This window comes from Bombus huntii, chromosome 4 (assembly GCF_024542735.1).
Source record: "Bombus huntii isolate Logan2020A chromosome 4, iyBomHunt1.1, whole genome shotgun sequence".
NCBI lineage: Eukaryota > Metazoa > Arthropoda > Insecta > Hymenoptera > Apidae > Bombus > Bombus huntii.
Window position 1 is genome coordinate 16,244,518 of NC_066241.1, and position 26,161 is coordinate 16,270,678.

The 26,161-nt window shown below is 31.9% G+C and overlaps 2 protein-coding genes across 15 annotated transcripts; one reads left to right on the top strand and one right to left on the bottom strand.

Moving 5' to 3' along the window:
• The first annotated feature begins 84 nt into the window (after positions 1 to 84).
• LOC126865311 (E3 ubiquitin-protein ligase Ubr3) lies at positions 85 to 25,377 on the top strand. 9 transcript variants are annotated; one of them, XM_050617724.1, is made up of 31 exons: positions 85 to 204; positions 328 to 897; positions 972 to 1,350; positions 2,199 to 2,412; positions 2,485 to 2,613; positions 2,692 to 2,957; positions 3,031 to 3,275; positions 3,350 to 3,467; positions 3,547 to 3,726; positions 3,827 to 4,053; positions 4,166 to 4,321; positions 12,597 to 12,778; positions 12,868 to 13,004; positions 13,095 to 13,237; positions 13,311 to 13,480; positions 13,628 to 13,871; positions 13,942 to 14,104; positions 14,190 to 14,372; positions 19,599 to 19,751; positions 19,995 to 20,173; positions 20,252 to 20,675; positions 20,773 to 20,918; positions 21,001 to 21,147; positions 21,221 to 21,535; positions 21,612 to 21,831; positions 21,910 to 22,119; positions 22,185 to 22,471; positions 22,558 to 22,905; positions 22,990 to 23,118; positions 23,211 to 23,350; positions 23,497 to 25,377. In XM_050617724.1, exons 3-31 carry the CDS (start codon positions 1,110 to 1,112, stop codon positions 23,612 to 23,614), a joined length of 5,814 nt encoding a protein of 1,937 aa, XP_050473681.1. In that variant the 5' UTR covers positions 85 to 204; positions 328 to 897; positions 972 to 1,109; the 3' UTR covers positions 23,615 to 25,377. The 9 variants fall into 9 exon arrangements, with proteins under 9 accessions (XP_050473681.1, XP_050473686.1, XP_050473685.1 ...); XM_050617728.1 differs by lacking the exon at positions 85 to 204 and having other exon boundaries at positions 293 to 511; positions 612 to 897; XM_050617719.1 differs by lacking the exon at positions 85 to 204 and having other exon boundaries at positions 293 to 897.
• Positions 4,742 to 11,921, bottom strand: LOC126865317 (uncharacterized). Of its 6 annotated transcripts, XM_050617746.1 has the most exons (11): positions 11,073 to 11,199; positions 10,156 to 10,400; positions 7,988 to 8,212; positions 7,175 to 7,856; positions 6,874 to 7,015; positions 6,502 to 6,642; positions 6,222 to 6,439; positions 5,926 to 6,146; positions 5,601 to 5,839; positions 5,397 to 5,526; positions 4,742 to 5,314 (listed from the first exon to the last, which is right to left on the bottom strand). In XM_050617746.1, the coding sequence occupies exons 4-11, from the start codon at positions 7,679 to 7,681 to the stop codon at positions 4,978 to 4,980; spliced, it is 1,935 nt and encodes a 644-aa protein (XP_050473703.1). In that variant the 5' UTR covers positions 7,682 to 7,856; positions 7,988 to 8,212; positions 10,156 to 10,400; positions 11,073 to 11,199; the 3' UTR covers positions 4,742 to 4,977. The 6 variants fall into 6 exon arrangements, with proteins under 6 accessions (XP_050473703.1, XP_050473706.1, XP_050473705.1 ...); XM_050617749.1 differs by lacking the exon at positions 7,988 to 8,212 and having other exon boundaries at positions 7,175 to 7,690; positions 11,073 to 11,200; XM_050617748.1 differs by lacking the exon at positions 7,988 to 8,212 and having other exon boundaries at positions 7,175 to 7,704; positions 11,073 to 11,200.
• Positions 25,378 to 26,161: the final 784 nt, after the last annotated feature.

Consider the following 26,161-nt stretch of genomic DNA (forward strand, 5'->3'; position numbering starts at 1 on the left):
TAATAATAATCGTCGCTTATTTTACGAATAAAAATAATTAGTAGCAATACTTATATACAAAAGATATAATTTTATTCAAATACAGAGTACACAATTATATATCTAATCTTTTTATCTGAAACTCCATGATAGACGCAAAACGTATTACGCTCCTTAATAGATCAATTTGTCCAAAGAACCATATATGATTGGATTATAAATAAAGTGAATAAATAAATATATTTTAACTGATATTTTTAATTTTGTTTAATTATATCAATTCTTATAAATTTTTTATGCATATTGTTTGGTAATTACTATGCTAATGAGTATTATCTACGTGTATAGATTTGAACGTAGTGAAAACGTTCTGATGAAATACATTCATTGAAAAACAAGATCTGGTATTCTGTCATTGTTCTGTCGATAAGATAGACAAATTCTTGATCAGAAAGAAGAAGATGTACCGTAGAAGAATATAAGCTGTGGTCAATTGATCGAACGATTGGTGATCGAGTGCTTTTGCTGTTCGGTAAGTGTGAATGTGTGTTGTATCAACGACGATTATTGTGCAAGTACCGAGTACTTGTCGAAACACGAAAGCTGAAAGTCGATAGTAATCCACGGTTCAGGAGAGTGGTATAAGGTAACGGTCCCTTGCTGCTTTCGTCATGTTGTCAAAATTGATGAGGAAGACAAAGTTGACGGGAGATGCTCACTGATATGGAGGTTGTTGAGAATTCCCTGGTCCGCGGGCCGCCTCTACTTGAAAGGTTTCCCGGAAGTTTTCACACGAGAAACACGCAAAAAGGTGTAAGTCGTCAGGCAACTATCGGCTGTCCTGTCGGCTTCCTGAAATTTTAACATCGGTATCACCTGATTCCCGACTTGACTTGCTCATTTCTTTTCCGCTGTTAAGTCTGTTATTTCTAGGTTACGCTTTTTACAACGATCTGCACCATTACAATAATAACTATTTACATTATTTACAGGTCCATTGAGGTGTTCCCGCGGGATTTGGCGAGCTGGCGAAGCCAGGACGTGACATCGTACACTCGTCATTCTCGGAGGATACCGCAACACGTATCAAAATCAATGATACCCTCGCTGCGCGAGGACAATATTTCGCGATGTTCTCGGTGTCTAATTTATGCACTGAAATATTGAGGAACAGGAGTAAAAGTTATACAGCTGCCCATATACATGCAGAATGTAGCAATTTAGCTAATGACAATGGATGTCCACCATCTCTTAGTAAATTATTGGATGAACTGTTAAATCCTAGTAAAGATATTGGTGATAGAGAAACTATCAACTGGTGTAAATGGTTAATAGCTAGTGGTCATACTCCGGAGAAGTTTGCTAAAACAGGTACGCCATGTGTATTTTATTTTCTTAAACTGCACAGTAGGAAACTTTTTAAATCCGACCATATTCTAGCCCACAAGTTAAATGAATTGATCATTGTCAGTATTATCACATTAAACATATTTTTGACAAATATAGATATATTTTATGCAATGTGTTTGATATTTTTGCATATTTATATATTGCACTATGTTATGATTATACTATATACAGTTGCTTCAAATATTATTCATGAAACATGTTTTTAAAAGATTTGTTACTTTATTAAATATATTGTATATATAAATACATATTATATATTGTTATAAATAATATTTAATTTAAATGTTTAAACTATTGAAAAAGCAATATATAGAATTTATCTTTAAGATAAATTTAATCTAAGATAACTTAATAACTACTGCAATATAGTCTGATCATTGTTTGATACTTTTAAATAATATGCTTTGTTATGAGCATTATTTTGAAGTCTGTGATATAAGTATAGTGCAATTTGCGTATTTGGCAGCAGCAAGATTACCAGTCAAATATATATTTATATAAATTGCTATATTTATGAAAATATAGGTGCATGAATGATCTTAATACATGACAGAGTAAAGTTTATAAAATGTAACAAATACTTTGGTCAAAACAAAAATTGCCTAAATCAATAATAATAATTTCAGAACAATATTAAGTACTAGAAAGTTTTTAACCTAATTAAGAAAATTATATTTTTCAGTAATGTAGTTATGCAAGTTTAAAACCTTTATAATCTTTAAAAACATACATATTGAAACATACATTTATAAAACATATATTGGGTTAAATTTTCATCCATCCAAATCAAATATTTATAAACATTTCAGTGAGAATGTATGATAATGCTACAACATGTGGACTGGTTTGGACACCTAATTTTGTAGCATATCGTTGTCGTACATGTGGTATATCACCATGTATGTCCTTATGTACAGAATGTTTCAAAAAAGGCAATCACTATGGCCATGATTTCAATATGTTTTTAAGTCAAGCAGGTGGTGCTTGTGATTGTGGTGACTCATCCGTTATGAAGGAATCAGGGTAACAATTTTATCAAATAAAATTGCTTGATATTTAAGAAAAGAATGATATCTAATAAAATTGTTGTCCTAGATTTTGTGATAGACATGGTCCAAAGGCCGCTGTTGATAAGTCAGCTGCTCCGTCAAATTTAATGTGTGTGGCAGAAGCAATGATGCCTAGAATAATTCTTCGCCTTATACAACACTTACGCGAGAATTGGTATATCATATATCTTTCTATTTAATTATTAGAAATATAAAAAATGTATAATGTGTGGAAATATTTTATTTAATATAGTACTGTGGGTCGACGAAATTATGAAGCTGCAATTCAAGATGCAGATGAATATCTAACAATGCTCATTGATTTCAATAAAATGGGTGCATTAATGAGGCATGTTATGACATCAGCTCTTACCAATCCACAAAAGTATAGAAGTCTTATGGATCCTACTGTATCAACTGGAGAACCAGAATATGATAGCTATTGCCAAGATAGTAACGAAATATATCAAAATGCAGTAAGGTCTTTGCCAAATCCAGAGCCACCTGATGAATATAAAGGTAAATTTTTTCTTTTAATGTATATCTACAGTTGTAGCAGAATATATTTACAATAAATACTATATTGTTTTAGAGTGTGCATCACTACAAGAACATTTACAGCATACTACTTTCTTAGAAGAATTAATGTTTTGGACAGTAGCTTATCAATTTCCACAGAAATTAGTTTGTTTGCTATTAAATATGTTACCGGATCCAGAATATAAAGAAGCACTTACTCGTGCATTTGTATTACATTACAGTAGAGTTTCAATGATGCTTGAACGTTCAACAGATCCAGATACTTTAAGCAACAAGGTGGTCCATGTCAGTGTACAGGTAGGTATTATCCAAGAATAACATTATATTTATAATAAAGAAAGTGCTTGATGTGTTTGTGCTTTATATTTCAGCTATTCAGTAATGAAAGTTTAGCATTGAAAATGGTAGATCAATTAAAGTTGTTGCATGTTATGGTAATAGCTTTAAAGTACATGATGAGTAAGATATTGATTCAAAACACTTTACATGGTGGGTAATATTTGTACAAGTTCTATTAAACTTTCGATATTTGTTTATTAACAATAAATATAATTTCTTATTTTTTTAGATCCAGATAAAAATTTTCATTATGTAGTAGACTGTGAACGACAAGTAATGAAGGAACACTGTTATTGGCCTATTGTATCAGATTTAAATAATGTTCTTTCACATAAGCCTATAGCTGTTAGATTTATGAGCGATGATACACTTTTAGAAATGTGGTTCGATTTCCTATCTATGTTTCAAGGTATTATTTAACTTTTGTACAATTGTAATTATAGTTACTTTTACACATAACAAAATACTTTTGAAATACTAATAAAATATTTTGTTGTGCTTATTCCTAGGAATGAACGTGAATCAACGAGAATTAAATCAACATGTTGAATATGAATCTAATACGTACTATGCTGCATTTAGTGCCGAGTTAGAAGCTAGTGCATATCCCATGTGGGCTTTAGTTTCTCATTTACGTGGTCCTGAAAGTGCTGCTCTTACTCGTAGGGTGCTATCATTTTGTCTCACGGCATTACAAGATTGGTTAGACGCCATAAATTTCACTCATCCAAATGTGGTAAGTAATTAAATGTTTATTTTGTAATAACATATTTTCTATTTTTCCTAATATGCAATTAATTAGTTCAATTAAGGTATCGATACTATTATAGCCCTTCTTTTTGTTACAGAGTGACAGTTTACAAGTATCATTTCATCTACCATTGCATCGGTACTTTGCTGTGTTTATGTGCCAAGCTGTGCGTCAACAAGGAGCTACCCTAAATGATTTATTACCTCCTACTGATATGTTACATCTTCTAATGATGCATCCTTTACGAGTTCAGGTAAGTACTTTTCTCTACTTCCTAGTATATTCTTTCAATGTAGTTATGATGTGCATGTACAGCATTTTAAATAGAACTAAAATAATATTTGAAAATATCTATAAAGAATCATATTTTCTGCAGACATTATTATTTCGAATGTCATTGAGTATTTTTAGTAGAATTTTATTATGACGATATGTGTATATGATATATATGGATATCGGTTGGTTTTTTTCGGATAGTTATTTTATTTAATAAATCAAAATAATATCAAAAAATACTTTGAGCAATGAGTAGGTTTACATTAAGTTATTTCAATAGCATAATATTAAAGAAAATCTATGAATTTCCTATTTAAACAATAAAATATAATTCCTTATAAAGTATCATTATTGAAAGTCTTATTGGAATTAGGAGTGTAAGAAAATACAAAAGGAATTTAACTTTTGTGATATGTTGTTTTAAAAGAGTTATACATGCTAAGATGGCACAAAAAACAATTGTTTAATGGAGAATTGTTTCTAAAAAAAGGGAGTTATTACTGATATATAATCAATTTTATAAATCACACTTATCAGACTTAAATGTAAATTAATGAAAGACATATGAAAGTAGAAATAAAACACAAAAGATAGTTACGAACTATATCTTAGTAATACGCGTATAAATTACATTCATACTACTCTTATTTCATTTGGAGCATCGATAACTGTATCTGCAGAAGGAGATAAATCAACTTGTAAATGTTTACTAAAATCATATGTAATCAATCTCATTGCTACAAATCCACCCGATCCTGGTCGGCCTTTGTGAAAAATTCCGGCACCTGCAATTGGAACTGGTGGATTTGATTCTACTGGTTGAATATCAATGAATGGTATTGTGTTTTGAGCAACGTCTTTTTTTTGATCGCTTGGTGCAAAATTCAGGTATTGGAATGGTTTCGAGTCTGGTAGTGCTAGAAGAGGTAATCGAGTTGGTATATCAGGATTCTCAAATGTCACTTCAGTTCTGCAAATAATTATAATGCTAGATAAGCAAACACACATTTACAAGTATACAAAAATATGTACAAGACATGTGCAGATTTTACCTATTGGTTCTATCATGACTGATCCAGAAACTCCTTTCTAGCGGTTTTATTAATTTCCCAGTCGTGAAATTAAAAGATGTCATTCTTGCTTCTAAGTTTAATCGTGAACCAATCATTCGGAACTTGAGTCCTGAAAAATAGGTATTATAAGCGTGATATTTAAAAAGGGATATGAAAGAAATATAAATTTACACATAAATGTACCTGTCAAAAGCAAATTGTCATCAAGGACTAGATCATCTAAATCTAACCCCCTTTTTTCCCATGATAATGTGTGATAGTCAACACCATTTTTAACATTGTTATTTAATACACTGAACTCTTCTATTGGTTTCCACCATATAGAGGATTTATTAATGTATCCATGTGGCATCAATTCACCTTCCTGTATCTGCATATGTATTATTTGCTTCACTTTCTTGAATCGGATGCCCGTCACGACTCTGTAACAAATAATATTATTATTAATTATGAAAGCAGTGACATCTTAAGAGTCTTCCTAAAATACCTGCCATAGCCAGTCACTTACTTATTGTTTGCTACATCAGATACAACTTCCCTTAAGCTAAAGTATCGATCAGAGTTTATATTATTGTCATCACAGTAACAAAAACAATAGCTACAGTGCCAGAATAACCAACGCCACCAGCTATCTACTTTGGTTGTTCCTCTCTTGCAAGTATCTTTTTGTCCGAACAGTCGACCATTTTCATATTCTATGTATTCGTATCTTCGATCACTTTCCTGTATCTGAAATAATTTGTAAACACTTCACATACATTCTTATTATATAACATCTGAACGCAGAAAAAATTTTCAATTTACCGAAGGACAAATCCACATATCGGAATCAATATATTCGCATTTTAGTATTCGACCGTTACATTTGCGCTGTTGGGAGCAAAATTGATTTTTGTAACATCCATGAACTTTCGAATATTCGTAATAAGCACAATTTTCTCTGCAACTCGAGTCCTTGTTTAAGTCCACTTCGTTCACGATATATCCTTGGAACAACTGTGTTAATTTGGTGTATGTTTCATCTGTAACAATTGTTTCAGTTATATTTGTTACACATGTTACACGCGAAAGTAGGAAAATATACCTAATTTATGTGATCTCGCATCACATCTCCAGAGTTGTCGTGGAGCAAACGCCATGGCTGTTTTAACAGCCCGCAGAGTTTCCATCGTTCTCGTCTCATACTGTTGCTTCACCACTTCCATTTCTTCAGTGAAATTAGTACCTACGTCAAGTTTATTATAATTAGAAAGCGAATTTTTCAATAATAATATACTATATTAGATGCAGCATACTTTTCTTTAAATAATAAGCGATCAGAATATTTTTTTTAAATATGATAAAATCGTGCTTGTGAACTGTATACTATAGCATAAAATTTTTAAATATAGTTACAAAAGTTGGAGAAGAAAATAACAAGTTATGCAATATACAGATAACAGTCACTGCACCATACCTGGGTTATAAAGCCGCAGCAGCTTATAAGAGAATTGGATCATACCATAACCCTTGATTTCCGTTAGGGTTACCGTTGTATATAAATTATAGAGCAATTGCTGAAGCGACTGATTTTCATTACAAATTTGCGAAGCTGCTTCCTAGTGAGAAACAAATAGAAAAAGAAAATACAAAACCTGTCCATATTGAACAATAAATTCTTAAATCTTTGAATTGCTAATTATCAAAGAAGAACGTTCGCTACTTCGTTGATCATCAGAATTGGAAGTTCTTTACAACTCGTTTATTTATTTTTGTACCTGATAAGCCGAAACGAACAATTTTTCGTGCACTATCAGGTCACCGATTCGAGTGAGGGCGCGTACAATTGACGCATTCGGATCGTGTAGAATTATATCCCAGAAATCGCTCAGCTTCGGTATATCAAGAGGAATCTTTCTGCCGACTATCTCCTCTTGCATCGTTCGAAAAACTTGGTACAGACCATCTATTCTTTTTAGTTCGTTTTCTGTTCGAGCCCATAACCAAATAGAACTCAATGCATTTAAATTTTCATAACCATTGGTTGAGAAGTTTCGTTCTAGTTCATCGCCGAATTTCTTGAAACTTTTTATGAGCCATAGGTACTTTCCACCATCTTCAAACTCGTGGAGCCTTGAGTGAAACAAATCTCTCTCTAATGTTTTCTCCAATTGCAACAACTTATTTCGCATTTCGTCGATCAATGTTGTATCGTATTTTATACTCAATGTTCCCCATATTATGCAGAAAAACAGAAAGCATACATGGATGTTTCGTATCTTCATTTTGTAAGTCTATTTATTTGATTCTTGAAGGGTTAAATTTTTCAATTATATATATATATATATATTTATATATATATATATATATAAGGGTTAAATATTTCAATTATATATATATATATATATAGATGAACCGGTGCATAAGGACTTATATTTGATCCATTAGAGTATTTAATACCTGTATGGTATGGTATAAGATTGAAATTCGTGCTAAAAGAAATTGTTTCAATGCACAATCGTTTAATAAGTTAAATATTTCAGTCAAGAGTATTTTGCAGACATAAATAGTCTGGTGTACACTCTTCTTACTTGTTAATCAATTAGTTAATTAGTATATTTTGTGATTCATTCCGTGTCGTGCGTCATATTGCTGATCCACAGTAACCATAGTAAATAAAGATACATTTGTATTCACTTCTTAAACAAGTTGTACATGAATGAAAATTCAGTTGACAAAATTCTATAGTACCGTAACTTCTTATAATTATCGTTTACGAATTGGTATGTAAATATCGTACTTCCTCCTCTAGTCCCCTGTTGTTTTTCATATCAAAAATGTTATTGATGGTGAGTCATGTTTAACAATACGGAATTAAATAGTGTGACATAGCTGTCATTACTTTGACCTTACTTAAAAGTCTACTACAATTCAAGTTTCTCACGGCTCGGAATAAATCAATCGTATAATGCAGAACGAGATTCTTCGTACAATTTGAAAAAAATACCAAAATAAAACACTATTCATAATACGTAACGGCTTTGGAATCTCTGACACTAAGACGTCGTATGTTTATAACAACATTTCATAATACTGTGTGTTTATGCGAAATGTACACATAGATTGCTAAACGCTAAGCTCAATGGTAAGGGTCGAATGTACCGATTACATTGATAATTAGATACGTCAGTAATTGGATTAGAATCATATCGCGCGTTTTGTTTGCGGAAAAATTACTAAGATATATAACATCTCGAAGATTTGTTCTCGATTGATAATACTTTTTTATCTCCAGTAGGTCACGTTTAATTCATATAAACGTGAATCACATCCGCGTGTAGCTATTAGCTCTTCCGGTGATTCAGACAATTTCGACAATAATCGATCGATATTTTGAGCGCCTGCCCTTCCATTTCGATATAGGTAATAAGTTTCTCATATCGTTGTGATGTCTTATATAGAAATCTTTAAGAAGCGATACTTGTTTGTTCGGAAAAAATGAGTCGGTAATCATATTTGTCCAAATTTATAATAATTAAAAATTTATAAAAATCGGTTTCACTGTATTAAAAATAGCCTCTCTTAAAGTTTTGTCGTATCTATCGTAATCTTATTACATGTGCATATCCCTATTTAAAACGTGATTGTTTTTAATATCGGTTGATTTAAGTTAGTCATTTCTGTAATATTTCTTTCTTTATTATTTATTTTTAATCCTCCGGAAATCGCAGTTGATCTAACAGATACGTGTTAAATCTAATTCTAAATATTTTTAAAAATTGTTCGTTCTTTGCATTTAAATTAGTAATAATTAGTAATTATTAGTAAATATATCTATATATTATGTTTTGTATTAATTTTAGTATAATTAAAGACTTTATATGTTTATACAGTTCCTTTGTCAAAAATAAGCATTACAGCATAGATTTACTTTGTCCCTCAGATATATAGTAACCTTTGATGGGATTTTTACGATTGCGTCTTCCGCACAGTTAAATAAATAGAGATATCTTATGATATTCGTTGACGCTACATTGACAACTATCGTAACAAGTCACGAATTATATCTAATATTTATTGTTATCGAATTACAAACAGATCGATTTCGAAGGTGAAGGTTAAATTATTTTCATACATATTTTATTCGCAGATATATCAATAAATACCTTTTTAACCATGTACAAGTGTGAAATATTATGTGACGATTTTAAAACGTACAAATATTGTTTTAACGTGACGCATTTGTATTTACATACAGCACAAATCCTGCGTGCAAGTATTCAAGACGACACGACAGAACGATGTGAGAAACTTTAAGGTGGTACTGTTATTCGGACAGAATATCTAAGAACGAAATCCCCTAACGTTCTTATATTCTGTAAAATATATACTACACTTGACTAGCATCACACTATTTACTGATAACTCAAAAATAATATTCGATTTAATCTTAACATTACTTTTTCCAATGGCTCTATTCTATTAACGAATGGAAAGTAACGTTTGAAAGTTATATAGGCCGTGAAAGGTTAGCATGATTAATTGAAGCGTTTCGACCGTAATAAGCAAAAGCATTGAAATCTAGTAAACTATTAAAAAATCTTATATTATCCTTTTTTTTTAAATACTTGGATTATTAATTCTATGTTGTTTAGAAATGTTTCACTGTATATATCGTTGCACAAACATTCGCTCAACAGTAGTCTTTTATAGTTGGAAAGTAATTGATAGTCGTGTTTTTTATACGACGAAAATATACCTCCGAAACAAACACTTTTCCTCGTATGCACAGGCTCTACTAAGAACTTTACGTTATTGTTCCCGTCATTTGACTCTCTGTGTTTCTCCCCTCTCGAGTTGGGATCGTTCGAGGCTTAATGGTGTTACATATTTCTGCGCATGCTCCTCTTCATTCCCCTCTCTCTTCATACTTCGTACTCAAGTCATTTGTACAAACTGCATCATTGTTGTTCCAACAGAAATGTTGCATTTCGTTCTTTTGTTCTTTATTGGACATTGAATGATTGATTTAATAAAACTTTTTTTGTAAAATGCACTCGTTGGCAGAGTAGACTTAAAATTTTTAAGTTTTTGTTGTAACGATCACGTTACAATTCTTTGATAATTATTTTTGATAATACAAAATTGGAGAGAATATAGCTTACGCAAGAGTTTGTTAGATAATTAAACAAATCATTGTCTATTTTCCCTATATCATTAACTTTGTTAAGTTTATTCTATATTTTTTTTACCGATTTCTTTAAAAAGATAAAAATATATATAGTACACGAAATAAAAGATTGTTCGGATAATAAACAATAGCAAAGTTATTGCAGTGTTATCTATGTTCGTACCGAGTGTGTAATTTGAATAGGTACAGATTGTCGGATGTCATTTGATCACTATGATATTCTCCCGTATGTAATACCCTTGATAGTCACGATTAACTAATTTCTAACAGTACATTAACGGATATTCGAATCGCCAAAATATTAAATACTTCAAAATTTATTCCATTTCATATAATCTAAAAAAATTATCTTACAAATTCATGAAGTTGAAGGAAATTTTTATTTTTCTAAGTTTTTAGAAAACACATTTAAAATACATATGTTCCCACTATTACGCGTCATTTTTCTTTATTGAAAATGTGTTTAAAAATCTACAAAAACTTACTTGCATTTGGTTTGCCAATAATATGAGAACGCTTCTGCTAAGAATCTCGTCGGGAGAAGGAACAAAAAGCCGATGAATGCTTTTCAAAAGATCAGGGAGAGCATCCGATCTCGAGGAAACGCACGTTCTCGCGAAATCTTCTAATGTGTACCTCTCGTATCTGTTAGGCGCTTTCGAATACAAATGGAAGACATTGTATAAATCGTTGATTTTCCCAACGAATTGATCAATCATACGTAACTTTTGATCAAGCCTTTCTTGTAACGGCATCTCAGTTAAAAGTTTAGCTACAATGCTGTCCAAACGCATATCTATCTGTTCTTGAAAAGTATCAATCTGTTGCGATATTTTCGATATACGATTCTTTAATTCTTTCTCCATTCTGTGAATAAATGGCAAATTGTTGTCATACTCAGAATCTTTTGGACGTATGAAGTCCCATGATTCGAAAATGTCTATCACCACCTCATGTCCAAATTTTATTAAATCTTTTACATCGATATAACCAAATTCAAAACTATATGTAAATCGTTCTGCGCATAAGATACAAATAAAAATAATCTTTAAATTAATTGTAGCCATTTTTTTAATTCAATGACAACTGAATCAAGAGGAAATTAATTTGCACAAATAACACTGATCCGATCTTGTTCTTCTTTCTTCCTTTATCATTTGATTATGGAATTGTTTTCTTTATTGTCACAAGTTTTAAAGCTATACTGATTATGAGGATGGAATCAAGTTTTCGGAAAATTGCTGAAGAATTAATCACACTGACACGAGGAAGAGCTCTTAGTCAGCTCTTCGGACGCTATAAATGTCCCCTCTTTGTTCATTGATCGTAGAATCGCTAGGAACAGTACGAACTGACAACACAGCAGTTGAAAGTTGGAATTCTTTCCAGTGACGGGATTGGTTGATTAAGTGGGGGATTTACCATAGTCTACGAATCATGTATTCTATGGTAACCCGTCTTTTTTATATTTAAATTTCAAATGTTTCGTACGTTACATGTTAACAATATCATGTGCATAAAGCAAATGATAAATATATATGAATATACATGACAATTATGACAAATAAATTTAAATCTTTGTACAAATTTATTATAAGTAATGGATCACATATAGACATTTTGATGTCTTCTACATGCTTAGAACATCTTTTTTATTTCAACAGCATACCTGAACATTTCATGTTAAATAAAATTTCATTAATGTTAGAAAAATTTGTATTTCATTTATTTAACGTTATGTATCATATTTAACAATTATTAAAGTAACTGAAATTATAGAAAACGAAACTCTTTTCAGTACCGTTAGCTCTTTTACGCATCTTGCATACGTTAAAAAATAATACCTTCAGCTATGGAATGAAATAATTTCTCAATAAATACCTTTCTTTCAAACTTAGTTTTTATACTATTTCATGTTGTGCTACATTATATATTATATATCTTATGCTGCTGTAATATATTGTTAGCTATTAAAATAATGAAAATTAAGACAATGAATTTTTGTTTAGGTTGCGTTTTATGAAATTTTAAATGGATTGTGGGTGCGTAATGGTCTCCAAATAAAAGGTCAAATTATGACATACATACAGTGCAATTTTTGTAACTCGATGGTAGATGCAGATCTTTATCTACTTCAAGTTTGTGCAACAAAGCTACAACCAGATGTTTTTCTAAAAACAATCGTTAAAAAGTAATTTTCAGTATCTTATTAAACATATATTTATATTATACATACCCTTTAAATTACAGTTATATTTGTCAATAATTTTATTCCATTAGGTTTCATATAAAACAAGAGATGAGTCTTTGTTTGTATAGAACTCAAAATGAATACATGGATGGAGAACATGACACACCAATGTTAGAAAGTTTTTTAACATTTCTAGCTATATTGGTTAATGTTCGGACAAATTTAGGCAAGTTCTTCATACCATTTTCTTAAGTTCACTAATAACATATGGAATCTACATACATATATGTATATAAAAAATACGATCTTGTTATAGGTTTATCTGACCCTGAAATGTCCCGCCTAGAAATGGTTACTTTATTATCTATGGGAGATAAAACCCATAGTCAATTAATGGAGTTAATGCCCGAACGTTCTGGTAGTACCCAAAATAGAGATTTCGAATCTGTATTATCTGATGTATGTTTTATATTTCTTTAAATAGAATACAATTTTTTTTTTATAAGTACAAATTGTAAAATATGATTTACAGGTTGCAGTGTACAGAGCACCTAATCTTGAAGCTAGTGGAAATATGCAGCAAGGAATGTATGGTCCAAAACCACGTCTAGTTTGGGAAGAATTATTTGATCCTTTACATGTTTTATTAAGAGCAGCACAAAAAGGAGATTTCCAGATGGCAATGGATCGCTTTACTGAATAGTAAATAAACTACATTTGAAAAAATAATTTAAAAAAAACATAAAAACGTTGTACTACAGTTCTTTTAATATATATAAAATTATTGGTTTATTTTAATTTTCATAATTTTGTCTAGTTTTTTCATTAAATATTTTGTAAATATTTCAGTGTAAAACAATCAGGAAAATTGAAAAATAGTGCAATTCCATGGCCACCATTTAGGCATCCTGCTCCTGTTTCACCAGCATATGATGATCCACGAATTGTACTACGATCAAGAGTTTTTCATGCTATGATTTTAATAATTTTATATAAGGCTGTGTATGGACACAACATATCAGAGCATGTAATGGCACTGACTATTTACTTATTAGAAATGGCAGTAATTACTGCAGAAATACCTGATAAATCTGTAAGTAACTAATTATAACAGAATTACAGAATTATAAAATAATAATACTATTTCTTTTCATGTTTATCAGATGAATCCTTTGTGTCAATATAGTAGTAGTGACGAATCATCTCGTATAATAAAAGATATGGATCTAGGTGGTTGGTACAAAAGTGATGATTTATCAGAAAATTTGAGGACAGTGATACCTCAAGTCATCCTGATCCAAGAGTCGGAGCCAAGTAATTCAGATAGTGAGTAAAGCTATCATTAAATTACAATGGGTTACATTTTGCTACATATTTTTTATACATTTACGACATTTACCATTTTTTTTAGGTGATTTTGAGTGGGAAATTCAAGGTGAAATGGCTGAGGTTGGAACTTCACTCATGATAAATGATGCAACAGATGAGGGTTCCTTAGAAGTTTTAGCTCTTCCATCTTTAGATACTATTACTAATGACACTGGGTTACAGATTGCTGTGAATGCTTCTTTACCTGCTTTACCTCAACCAAATGGTATGTTTTGTTTCTGTTTTTTCATATATTTTAAGTAATCATATAAAACACACTAGTTAAAAATGTCGAGGTTATTCGGTGTGTAAACAGAGAAAACACGTGGATAAATTGTAAGGTAGAAAAATATATTTAAATAGAAGTGTAATAAGTAAAATACAATTTGAGCTGGTCCAGATCCGCACGCTGGCTGTGTTATCTAATAACTGAAAAACCCCGAAGCCAACGTCGCCTGTCTACTGTTTATGGCCTGACTTCGTCGCAGTCTTTTGTCTACTCGCTGTCGATGGCTTCAGTGCTTGAGAAAACTAAGAAAGACCAGATGTAGAGTTTTCTTAGAAGTGGTAACCACTTCAACACCCTCCCTAAAACTCTACATCCCTACAAACAATTATCTCAAATTTACAAATTATCTCTTAATATTTTCTAACTCTTGTCGTAAATATCTGAAAATTAATTTGTCAATGCCTTCTCAAGTACATTTGCCAGCCGCCTTTCTCTTTTCCATACAAATTAATTTATTACACAAAAAAAACTAGAAGACTAAACAGATCATGTAGAGTTTTTCCTCTTTTTTTTTGAGAAGTAATAATCACTTCGACACCCTCCCTAAAAATTCTACATGTTTACAAACAATTACCTCTTAATATCTTTTTTACTTTTCAAACCTAACTTTTTCCTTAAATATTCAAATCTCGGTTTTGGCAACGCCTTTGTACATATATCTGCCAATTGCTCTTTGCTTGTTACATACGTTATATCAATTTCGCCTCTATTGTATAAATCTCGCAAGAAATGATATCTTACGTCAATATGCTTACTTCTTTGATGGAATTCTGGATTCTTAATTAATTTCACGGCACTAGTATTGTCTACACATAGCATATACTTAAGGATCTCTAATTTACATTCAAGAAATATTTTCTTTAGCCACATAATTTCTTTCGCTCCTGAGGCTGCACTGACATATTCAGCTTCGGTCGTAGACAGAGCTATACATTGTTGTCGCTTACATTGCCATGTGATGGCCGCATTCGCATACTTACATACAACGCCTGATGTCGATTTTCTTGTTTCTTTGTCGCCTGCATAGTCAGCGTCGCTAAAGGTTTCGAGACTGCCTGCTTTTGTATATAAGAGTCCCATGTCTGCGGTCCCTTTTATGTAGCGCAAAATTCGTTTGACTAATTTCCATTGATACTGGTTTGGATTCTCTAAGTGTCTCGCCACTATATTTATTGCAAAACTAATATCTGGCCTACTTACGGTTTGTAAAAACATTAAGTTCCCTACGGCTTCTCTGTATGGTGCGTTACAATCATTATCGCCTATGTTACTTTCGTTCCAATTAGTCTCGATAGGTGTAGAAACACTGTTTGCCTCATTCATATTAAATTTTTCCAATATGTTTTCGATATACCTACTCTGATGAATGAATATTGAACCATCTTCTAATCTATTAATTTCAAGTCCAAGAAAACTCTTTACTTCTTTCGAACTCATAATTTTGAATTCTTTATTTAAATCATCGAAGAATTTATCAATTAAATATTCGTCTGAAGCTGCTACCAGTCCATCGTCTACGTATATGGTCATCAACATTAATTTGTCGTCTTCTGTATAAATATAAAAACAAGGATCTGCGTTACTCTGATAAAATTTTAAGTTCAAGATAAATTTTGTGAAACGTTCCGTCCAACATCTTGGAGACTGCTTTAAGCCATATAGGCTTTTTAGCAATTTACAAACCCGATTTGTACCATCATCATAACCTTTAGGTTGTTTCATATAAATATCTTCTTTCAGACTTCCATATAAGAATGCGGTTTTAATGTCGAACTGTCCAAGGTGTAAATTATTTTTGGCTGCAATACTGAGCATTAATCTAATTGTGTCAAACCGAGCAACGGGACTATATGTTTCCTTATAATCTATGCCTTCTTTCTGTGAACACCCTTTTATTACAAGTCGCGCTTTGTATCGTTCCGAGTTGTCCGGATTTAGCTTTATCGTTAAAACCCACCTATTGCTAAGTACCTTCTGATCTTTAGGTTTTTCTACAAGTATCCACGTCTTATTTTCATGGTGCGATTTCATTTCATCATTCATAGCTGTTTCCCATAACTCTTTCTTTTCGGATCTCATCGCTTCGTTAAAATCCACCGGTAATTTTTCCGCTACGTATGTTACTGGCTTACCATAAAAATCGGTTCGTTTGATCTTATCTCTATCTCTCAATTGTCTCACATTGTCGCTAGTTCCATGAGGTTGTTTTTCATGTTCACTCTCTGCACTTTCATACGTACATGCTCTATCGCTCTGCGCACTCACATCTTCGCGCTCGACAATTTTCGGTAAACTTAATTTTACGAATTTCGCATTTTCTAGTTCAGGCTTAAATATTACGTCGCGGCTTAATATTACATTTTTTACTGTTGGCACGTACACTCGATACCCTCGTCCGTCATCTAAATAGCCTACCAAATATCCTTTGTTAGCCTTTTTGTCAAGTTTTGTCCTTTTCTCCGCAGGTATGTGAGCAAAGCACTCAGTACCGAAAACCCTAAACTTTTCTAAATTCGGCGGTTTCCCGTACCACAGTTCATATGGTGTTTTCTTATCTTGTCTTGTCGGCCCCGTCTTATTTATGACATGTACTGCTGTGTTCATGGCTTCGGCCCATAAAAACAGCGGTAGATTTGGTTTCAAATATAGCATCGACCGACTTGCCTCTACTATTGTTCTATTTTCCCCGTTCTGCGACACCATTCTGTTCAGGAGTGTATGGGACGTTAATCGTGTGCCTAATTCCCTGACTTTTTAAAAAATCTTTGACTTCTTTATTTTGGAATTCTTTCCCTCCATCACTATGAATTTCTTTAATTTTATCCTTAAATTGATTTTCAACTTCTAGGCAAAAGGTTTTTAGTTTTTCAATTACTTCTGACTTACGTCGTAAGAAGTAAATCTTTGTGAATTTTGAAAAGTCATCTTTAAATGTCAGAAAATACAGTTTCTTGCCTAATGACTCGACTTCCATAGGTCCACATACATCCGTATAAATAATTTCGCGAGGTTTAGTCGCCCGATTGATTTTCTCGTGAAAACTCGATCTATGCTGTTTCCCGTACGCGCAACCTTCACAGAAAAAGTTATTATCCTCTACAACTTTCATATTTGAATTCTTTAAGAATTCTTTAACATGTCTGATGTTCTGATGACATAGCCGTTCATGCCATAACTGCAATGTGTCCGCGTTTGACTCCGCTCTATTGCTAAAATTACAAACTGACGGTATGATAACTCGCATATCTACTTTATACAAATTTCCGATAACAGAACCTCTTGCTATTATTTTCTGATTTTGTAAAAATATGCAATTGGTCCCTTCCTTTGAAATACAAAAATCTATGCCCCTTCTTGCGACAGATCTAATCGAAAACAGATTTCTTTTCATACCTGGTACGTATAGAACATCGTTCATTGTACATATTACCCATTTGCCGTCCACAAAAGTCTCTACTCTGATTTTTCCTTTGCCGCACGCATCCATGAACGTACCATCGCCGATCTCTATCTTCACCGTGTTATCGAATTCTTCGAAAGCGCTGAACCATTCCCGTCGTCCTGTCATGTGATCCGTAGCTCCTGAGTCGATTATCCAAACATCAGGGTTTGCCGTTTGTATCGCTGAGGTACTTCCTAATAGACCAATTCCGCTGTGATCCCGATTTTGGTTTCTAGGTTCCTGGTTGTCTCTACTGTTGCTTCTTTTGTTATTTTTAAAACAGTTTTTGCTGGTGTGGCCTTTCCTTTTGCATATAAAGCATCTAAAGCAATCCTTCTTTAGATGGCCAACTTTTCCACAGTTAAAGCAACTTGGTCCTTGTTTCTCGTATTCACGTTTACTTGACTGCTTCTGCTGTTCCCTTTTATAATTATTACCTTTTGTTACCAGTGCCACCGATGTTTCCTGGTCGTCTTTCTTCCATCTAATTTCTTCTGTCATCAGCCTGGTACTAAGCCTGTCTAAGGTCTTCTTTTCTTCTTCCACGGAATCCCACGCACTGTGAAAATGATCGAATTTGTTTGGTAACACCGATAAAATGCGTGTTATCAGCATTTTCTGGCCAATTTCACTCCCAAGGGCTTTCATCTTCGCCGCTATGAGTTCCAACTTTGATAGGTTGTAAGAGACATTTTCAGATTCTTCCCATTTAAAATCGAAGAACTGCTTCTGGACCATATTTAAATTCTCATCCGACTTCATGCCATATACTGTATTCAGCTTTTTCCACATTTCATGTGCTGTCGTGCAACATAAAAGAAGATCCAACGGTTTCTTTCCTACTGAGGTCACGATTAATTTTCTCGCTAATCGATCTGCTTTCAAAAATCTTCCACGAGCGATTTCTTTCTCCGCGCTGTTACCTGGATGACACAAATTCCCTTCACACACGTTGATCAGGTCGTCATCTTCCTCCAAAAGTGTACGCATAACAAAACGCCACTGGAGCCAATTTTCTTCGCCGCGTAACATCTCGACCTTCGCACTTGCTGATTCCATTTTAGCACTATCCCTTATTTTACTAAGCACAACACTTTAACAATTTATTCACTTCACGTTGCTACCTTGCAATTTACAGCCCTGGGCCCATAACCTGTTGAGGTTATTCGGCGTGTAAACAGAGAAAACACGTGGATAAATTGTAAGGTAGAAAATATATTTAAATAGAAGTGTAATAAGTAAAATACAATTTGAGCTGGTCCAGATCCGCACGCTGGCTGTGTTACCTAATAACTGAAAAACCCCGAAGCCAACGTCGCCTGTCTATTGTTTATGGCCTGACTTCGTCGCAGTCTTTTGTCTACGCGCTGTCGATGGCTTCAGTGCTTGAGAAAACTAAGAAAGACCAGATGTAGAGTTTTCTTAGAAGTGGTAACCACTTCAACAAAAAACAAGTTGTAAATTAAATATTTGTGCATTGATAAACTAATTCCATTTTTATAAGTTTTGTAAATTTTATGTATATATTAAAAACAAACAATCTTTTAATGTTCCTCTACATAAAATTCTTAATCTGTGTTAGTATAGGGTACAATATATATCATATTTTATACATATATTATACTGTATGTTCTTAACTATAAAATGGATACTTTGGTGTTGATTAAATCTATTATATAATATCGCAATGATGTCTTATTCTTTTCTTAATTATTTTATAGACCAATTTCAAATAACTTTTGTACCTGAAGATGGAATTGTTACTATATCAGAAGCTAATAGTGAAGATGATTTAATACCTCTACAAAGAGCTTTGCCATCAACCACCGAAGAATCCATGGCCCTTGCCATTGAATCACCTCCTTTACTAAACAGTATGTTACTTAATCTTATCACCTTAACCATAGTTATATCCTCCTTATCAATGTTATGCATTCTGTACTGTCGCAAAATATGTATATACTCTGCTTTCTTCTATGTTAATCATATAAAAAAAGACACTAATTTTATATAGAAAAAGACACTAAAACGAATATCTTCTAATTAATATCGTTTTATATTAGAACATGTTTTCATAATCTTGTATTCTTTTTTCAATCTCTATTAACTATATACAGATATTGGTGGTCAACCTGCATTGCCACCTACACCTCAACGGCCTGCTGTTATGGCTGGTAATGAAATAGTTGCTGCACCCACAGTGTACTCAAGACTGAGTAATTCTAGAGTAACAACAACAGAAATTGTTCCATCTACATCAAGTTCATATAAACATTTCAAAAGAAGAGATGCTCAGGTAATGATTTACGTATATTCTAGTAAATCAATTGTTATATTTATTAATTTATTATCTTATAAATTTTTTTCTGTTTAGGGTGGATCATTACAATCACAAACTGTAAAAGTAAACGAGAGTATAATCACATTATTGTTAAAATTGCATTCACAGTTGTCAGGTATTCCAGATAGTTATAACCCTGAACAAATTGCAATGTCAGATAATGAAGCTAGTAGCAGTTCAACCATAGAACCAACAGAATCGCGAATTGGTGATGGTCCGTTCTTTATCGCGCAAATACTGAACAAAATTACAAATTTAGATCCTATGTGCAAAGATGCTATAAATGAAGCTAGGAACAAATTATGGCCAAGTATGCAGGAAAGCGAAGATAAACAGCGAGAGAAAGAAGATCGAGAAAGAGAAGAAAGACGAAGACGGGCGAAAGAAAGACAGCAAAAATTAATGGCAGAATTTGCCAATAAACGAAAGCAATTCATGGAAAAAGCAATGGAAACAGGTAAAATATAAAGGATAAAATATGTATATAAGATATAATGAATTTGATGTGCTGTATGTAAACAAAATGTAAATAAAAATTATAATGTTTTGTTTAGATGAAGCAGGGGTATCGGGTATGGATTGGGATCAAAAAGATAATACGACTAAACTAACTAGCAAAAAAGAATACGATTGCGTTATTTGCAGTCAGAGTAGTCCTAGTACTGAAGATAATCCTATGGGTCTTGTTGTATTAGTTCAAGTAATTAAATTCGTACAATTTTATTCATATAATTTCATTTTTATTGACTACTTACTTAATTCTATATAAATTCTATTCTTAGGGGACAAGTGTGATTGGTCATGAACGACAGCAACCAGATAGATTGCTTTTACCTACTTCTGATGATGATCCGCCTATACCAAAGTGTGATACACGTGGTGCCTATTTTGACCGTAGAATGGATGCAATGGACCGACATTTTGATACTGTAAATATTTAACATATAATATCCATTGAATACAGTAAAACAATTTGTATACATTCTTATTGGTGTTTTACAGATTTCGTTGCTGTTATCCGTTAATCTAGGTTGGGAAGGTGGTGTATATGTGCAAACGTGTGGACATCATTTACATTTAGATTGTTTATTGCCATATGTAAAGTCTCTGGGTCACCAACAAAGGCAGCTTTCTCTTGCTGTAGATAGTGGCGAGTATCTATGTCCACTTTGTCGACAGTTAGCTAATTGTTTTCTTCCACTTTCTCCTCAATTGGGGAAGCGTGGAACAATCGTCCGATCTCCTTACGTCCCTTTCACTACACTACTCCCAGAGATAAATAATCTTCTAAAAGAGGTACAACGAAACCCATCAACAGTAAGTATCTCAAAAATTTTGTTTACTTGCAGCTTTATATGTTCTTTGCAATTAACAACATATACATTCTTTATAGAGACGAACATTTTTGTCTGAAGCAATGCGTAAAGCAGTACAGGATATGACAAGATGCACAAATTCTAAGTGTCAACAACAACATAGTTACAAGAGTTTGTTCGTTTTCATAACTTCTATAGCACGAACTAATTTTGAAATTGAACTTGTTCAACGTGGTGGATCATTATGTATTCCACCACCTACTACGATACCTTTAAGGCCAAAACGTGATTGCATTGGTACATTTATTTTATTGTTGATGATAGTTAAAAATAACTATGATTGTAGATTTTACATCAATAACATTTTCTTTCAAGTTGCACTTCTTGATGTTCTGGCAAAAAATGCACGTCTATGTATGATTTGGCCGGTACAACACACATGGCAACAATTATCTGGTTTGCCTCCAGAGCCTGCAACTCCACTCGCATTAACATTACACGAGGGAGAAGTCCCCTTACTTCTCAGAGATCCGACTGCTCTTCTTATACAGTTTATATTATTGTTACCTTTGCATGCCGATCAAGGTAAGTAAATAACTTCATTTGTAAATATTTTAGTGATTTCATAAAATTTAATTATTTATTTTCAGCGTATTTCTCTAGTGTAGTAAAAGTAATATACAACTTATTGTACTATCAAGTTATAATACAAATAAGCGGTGGTCTCACACAAGCAGAGAGAAATACATTTTTAGGAGATACATTTTTAAGAGAATGCATCGAGCGCGGTCCTATATCTTCTGAAACTATATTCTGCAAAATCATTGAATATTTCAATAATAGCCCACTCTACCATTCAGATACTGTTTTATATGATCCATCTACTTCATCGTGTACACCATATGCACGAGATAAAATGCACAGTATCGAACAACAGGTAGGTATAAATTAGTTAACATAATTCATAATTTTCTTGTTTTCTTTTTAAGATACTTTGTCACATACATAATTATATCATTTCAGATACAATTTATGTGTTTACCATTTTTACGAGTAGCTGCATTGCTCCGTTACCATTTATATGAGGAACCATTACCTATAATTAGATCACCACAAACTGAATTTGCGAGATTAGTTCGTTATTTGGAATTAGTTACAGAAAATATGGATTGGAACATGTTTAACTCTGCTGTAGCTCTGAACTGGCAAGATAGCGAAACTAGTATATCGGTGCCCCGTATGTGGTGTGATCAATTCCTTGCTTTTGTAAATCAAAGCGATGCAGGCAGGTATTTAATTATGGAACAGCATGTGTCGTGGCAAGTACCCAAGTTACTGAGCCTTCCAAGGGAATATGAGAAGATTTTCACAGTATGAATATATATAATTAATTATAGTTTATATATCATTTTATACTTGAATATTAAAACCTTATAAATGATTATTCATTTTTAGTATTATCATGGAAGACAGTGTCGTCAAGGTCATTCAATTCCTCAGGAGATTAGTATCTGTTTATTGTGTGGTGCCATCGTTTGTTTAAAACAAAATCGCAAGCAGTGGAATGTATGCGAGGTTGTTCAAGTAAGTACTTTATCTATATATATATATGTTTTCCTTTGTATGAGCATAAAAATATATAAGTTATATAAACATAATTCTTCCTTGGTTTATAGCATTCGATAGATTGTGGAGGTGGAACTGGTATATATTTGGTGGTAACATCAACCTATATTGTAGTAATTCGTGGTCAACGTGTCTGTTTATGGGGATCTTTATATCTCGATGATTTTGAGGAAGAAGATAGAGATCTGAAGTAAGAGCCTCACTTTAATATCAGATAAGATATTGAAAAATTGCAATCTATTTCTTAATACATTTATATTGGAATTTTTGTTATATTATTTTACCTCTCTAGAGATATATCAATATTATACTGCATTTATTAATTTCTTTTTATAGACGCGGGAAACCTCTGTACCTAAATCAAGATAGGTACCAATTGTTAGAACAGCAATGGCTAGCGCATAGGTTTGACCATACGAAAAAAACATGGGTATGGCATCGTGACATACTGTAACATTTTACAGTGTTGAAAAGTACTTACTCTAAAATGAGTAGAAGACTTTCAACAGGTTTATTTCCATACAATGCCTCGCCAAGAAATAACATCGCTTTAAGAATTAACAGATTGCTCTAATATACTTTATGGATAATTATATTTATTATGATGCAATGAGTAAGTAGACATAATATTGAATGAAAGTATTACGAGAAAAAAATGAGGTGAGAGCTGAATTATTATTGTTTATAGTCATAATACATGAAAGATTATATCCGAAGAAATTTATGTTTTGAATTACACATTGTACATTCTATTTAAGTATATACATATAAATTATGTCCTAATAAAAAAAATACTTTTTAGTGTGTAGCATTTGTACTTAAGACACGAGAACTATTCAATTCTTTTAATCGAAATTTCGGTTACGCTAAGAATTAGATAAATTATATCATTGAAGATAAATATCATTATTAATGAAATCATAATTTTGTCTGTTAAGGAGGATTGAATTTATTGTTTGCTTCTTTTTAATGTAGGGAAAATATGGAAAGAAAATCCGTTATATCCTATAATTTATTATCATAATTACTCTGTTAATTACAAAAAAATCTTGATTCAAAATTTTCTTTGCATCCGGATTATTCAGAAATAGAATATTTTATAATTCATTAATAAATCAAGAAAAATACTAAGGATTATATTAGATCTACAATCTATAAACATGACAAAATCAAAGACTGAAGTCTTTATAAGAACTTTATCTCTGAATAAATTTAATAACAAGCTCGAATTTAAATCCCTATATAATTTTGTTGCAACTCATAACACGTTTTACTCTGATTCTAAATTTATATAAGCAAGGTAGAAGTATTGATCATGCATGAATTTTTAATTAGAAGGTAAAGGGGTAATTGTCATGTTAAATTGGCGGAGATGTTAAGAAATAATTTTCTAGAATGACACATTAACTGTAACAAGAACGGCATGCAAATTATGTTTGGAATATTAAATTAACACGTGTTTTTATTGTTAAAAGATCCTGTGTCAGCAATGTAGTAGTAAGTGAGATTGTTATTAACACCATAAACGATATTGTAAAACCTTCTCTTGTAAAAATAGTTTTTGTTCTAATTTAATAATGTGAATTTTTCGCAACAGTTCATGAGAAACTATAGGAAATCCTTCACCGATCAGTGAACTCGAGATTCAAACAATATTTGATGCATTATTTTTCTGTATGCATATTTATGGGCTGTGTATATGAACCTATAAACTCATTTTATTGAACGAACTATTTATCTACTCGCTGATTTTTTTTCGCACCGGTGCATAAATGCTAAGTAATTGTACTGTGGCAATTAAGTTGTTATTGTTTTTGAAGAAGCAATTTATATGCACACATTTAACTAAAAACTGATCTTAAATCTTTGTTAGCATACATTTCGATTTTTAATAAATTAGTATTTATGACAAAAATGTTTTCCGTTTGAGACTTCAATTTTTGTGAAACTATGATTACACAGGCAAAAAATTGCTTCTTCCAAATTATAGATCACTGTAAATGTGTAATAATGATAGGACGCCACATAGTAGAATTACTGGTTAACTCAAGATGATCTGTACATAGTTAATTATTTTTACGAATGTCCGCTTATAATGTTAAAAATTTGCGAATAATACAATAAGAAGTGCTAAAAAATAAATAATAATAGCAATTATCAACTCTGTTCAATGTATAAATAAAAGCAATTCTATTAAATGAAAAGATTGCCTTATAATCTATAAGCATTTTTATTTCTGTAACTATTTTTTAAACAATATGTAAAGTAAGTAGAGAAAGATGAAGAATCATTTATTTTCTAGGTAATTATTACAAGTAATTTATGCTTTTGGCAGATGCAAACACGTTTTGTGAAATCGATAAAGTTATGTAGATGCAATTTTATCGTAAATCTAACGATTATTACAATATTATTTATATCAAAATCATTTTCTGCTTTTGTTACGAAAATGAGAGTCTAGTTTTTATTATTATTCAGTTATTCTTCTATTTAACAAGTGCTACAAGTTTCATGATAGAGTACTACTAAAGGTAATGTAATTATTGTTTTTACTTCTTCGTTCTCATTAAAACATCTATTTAAATTGTTTACACTATTTAAAAAAAAGCGAATGTTGTTTAAACATACAATGAAAGAAAAGTGCCAATTAATGTTTACACCTTATTAATGAAAACAGAAACTATATTACTTATCTGTACAAGAATAAATTTTATTACAATTTGTAAAAATTTTGTCCTGTTAAATCAATGAATAAGTATTTTGTAATGAGGATGCACGTATAGAATCATATAGCTTTAAACTATATATATCAAAAAATTGTTTAAATCTGTAAGTCTTTGGCCCAATGCTTAACTTCAATATAAATCAAATAGCAGTTTTTGAAAAATGAGAACCTCTTTTACTAAAGTTTATACATAAAGTATAACTATACAATAGTCATTTTTATTATGTATAGTGATTTGAAATTTTGTCCTTGTTGTATATAATTTACTGATAATAA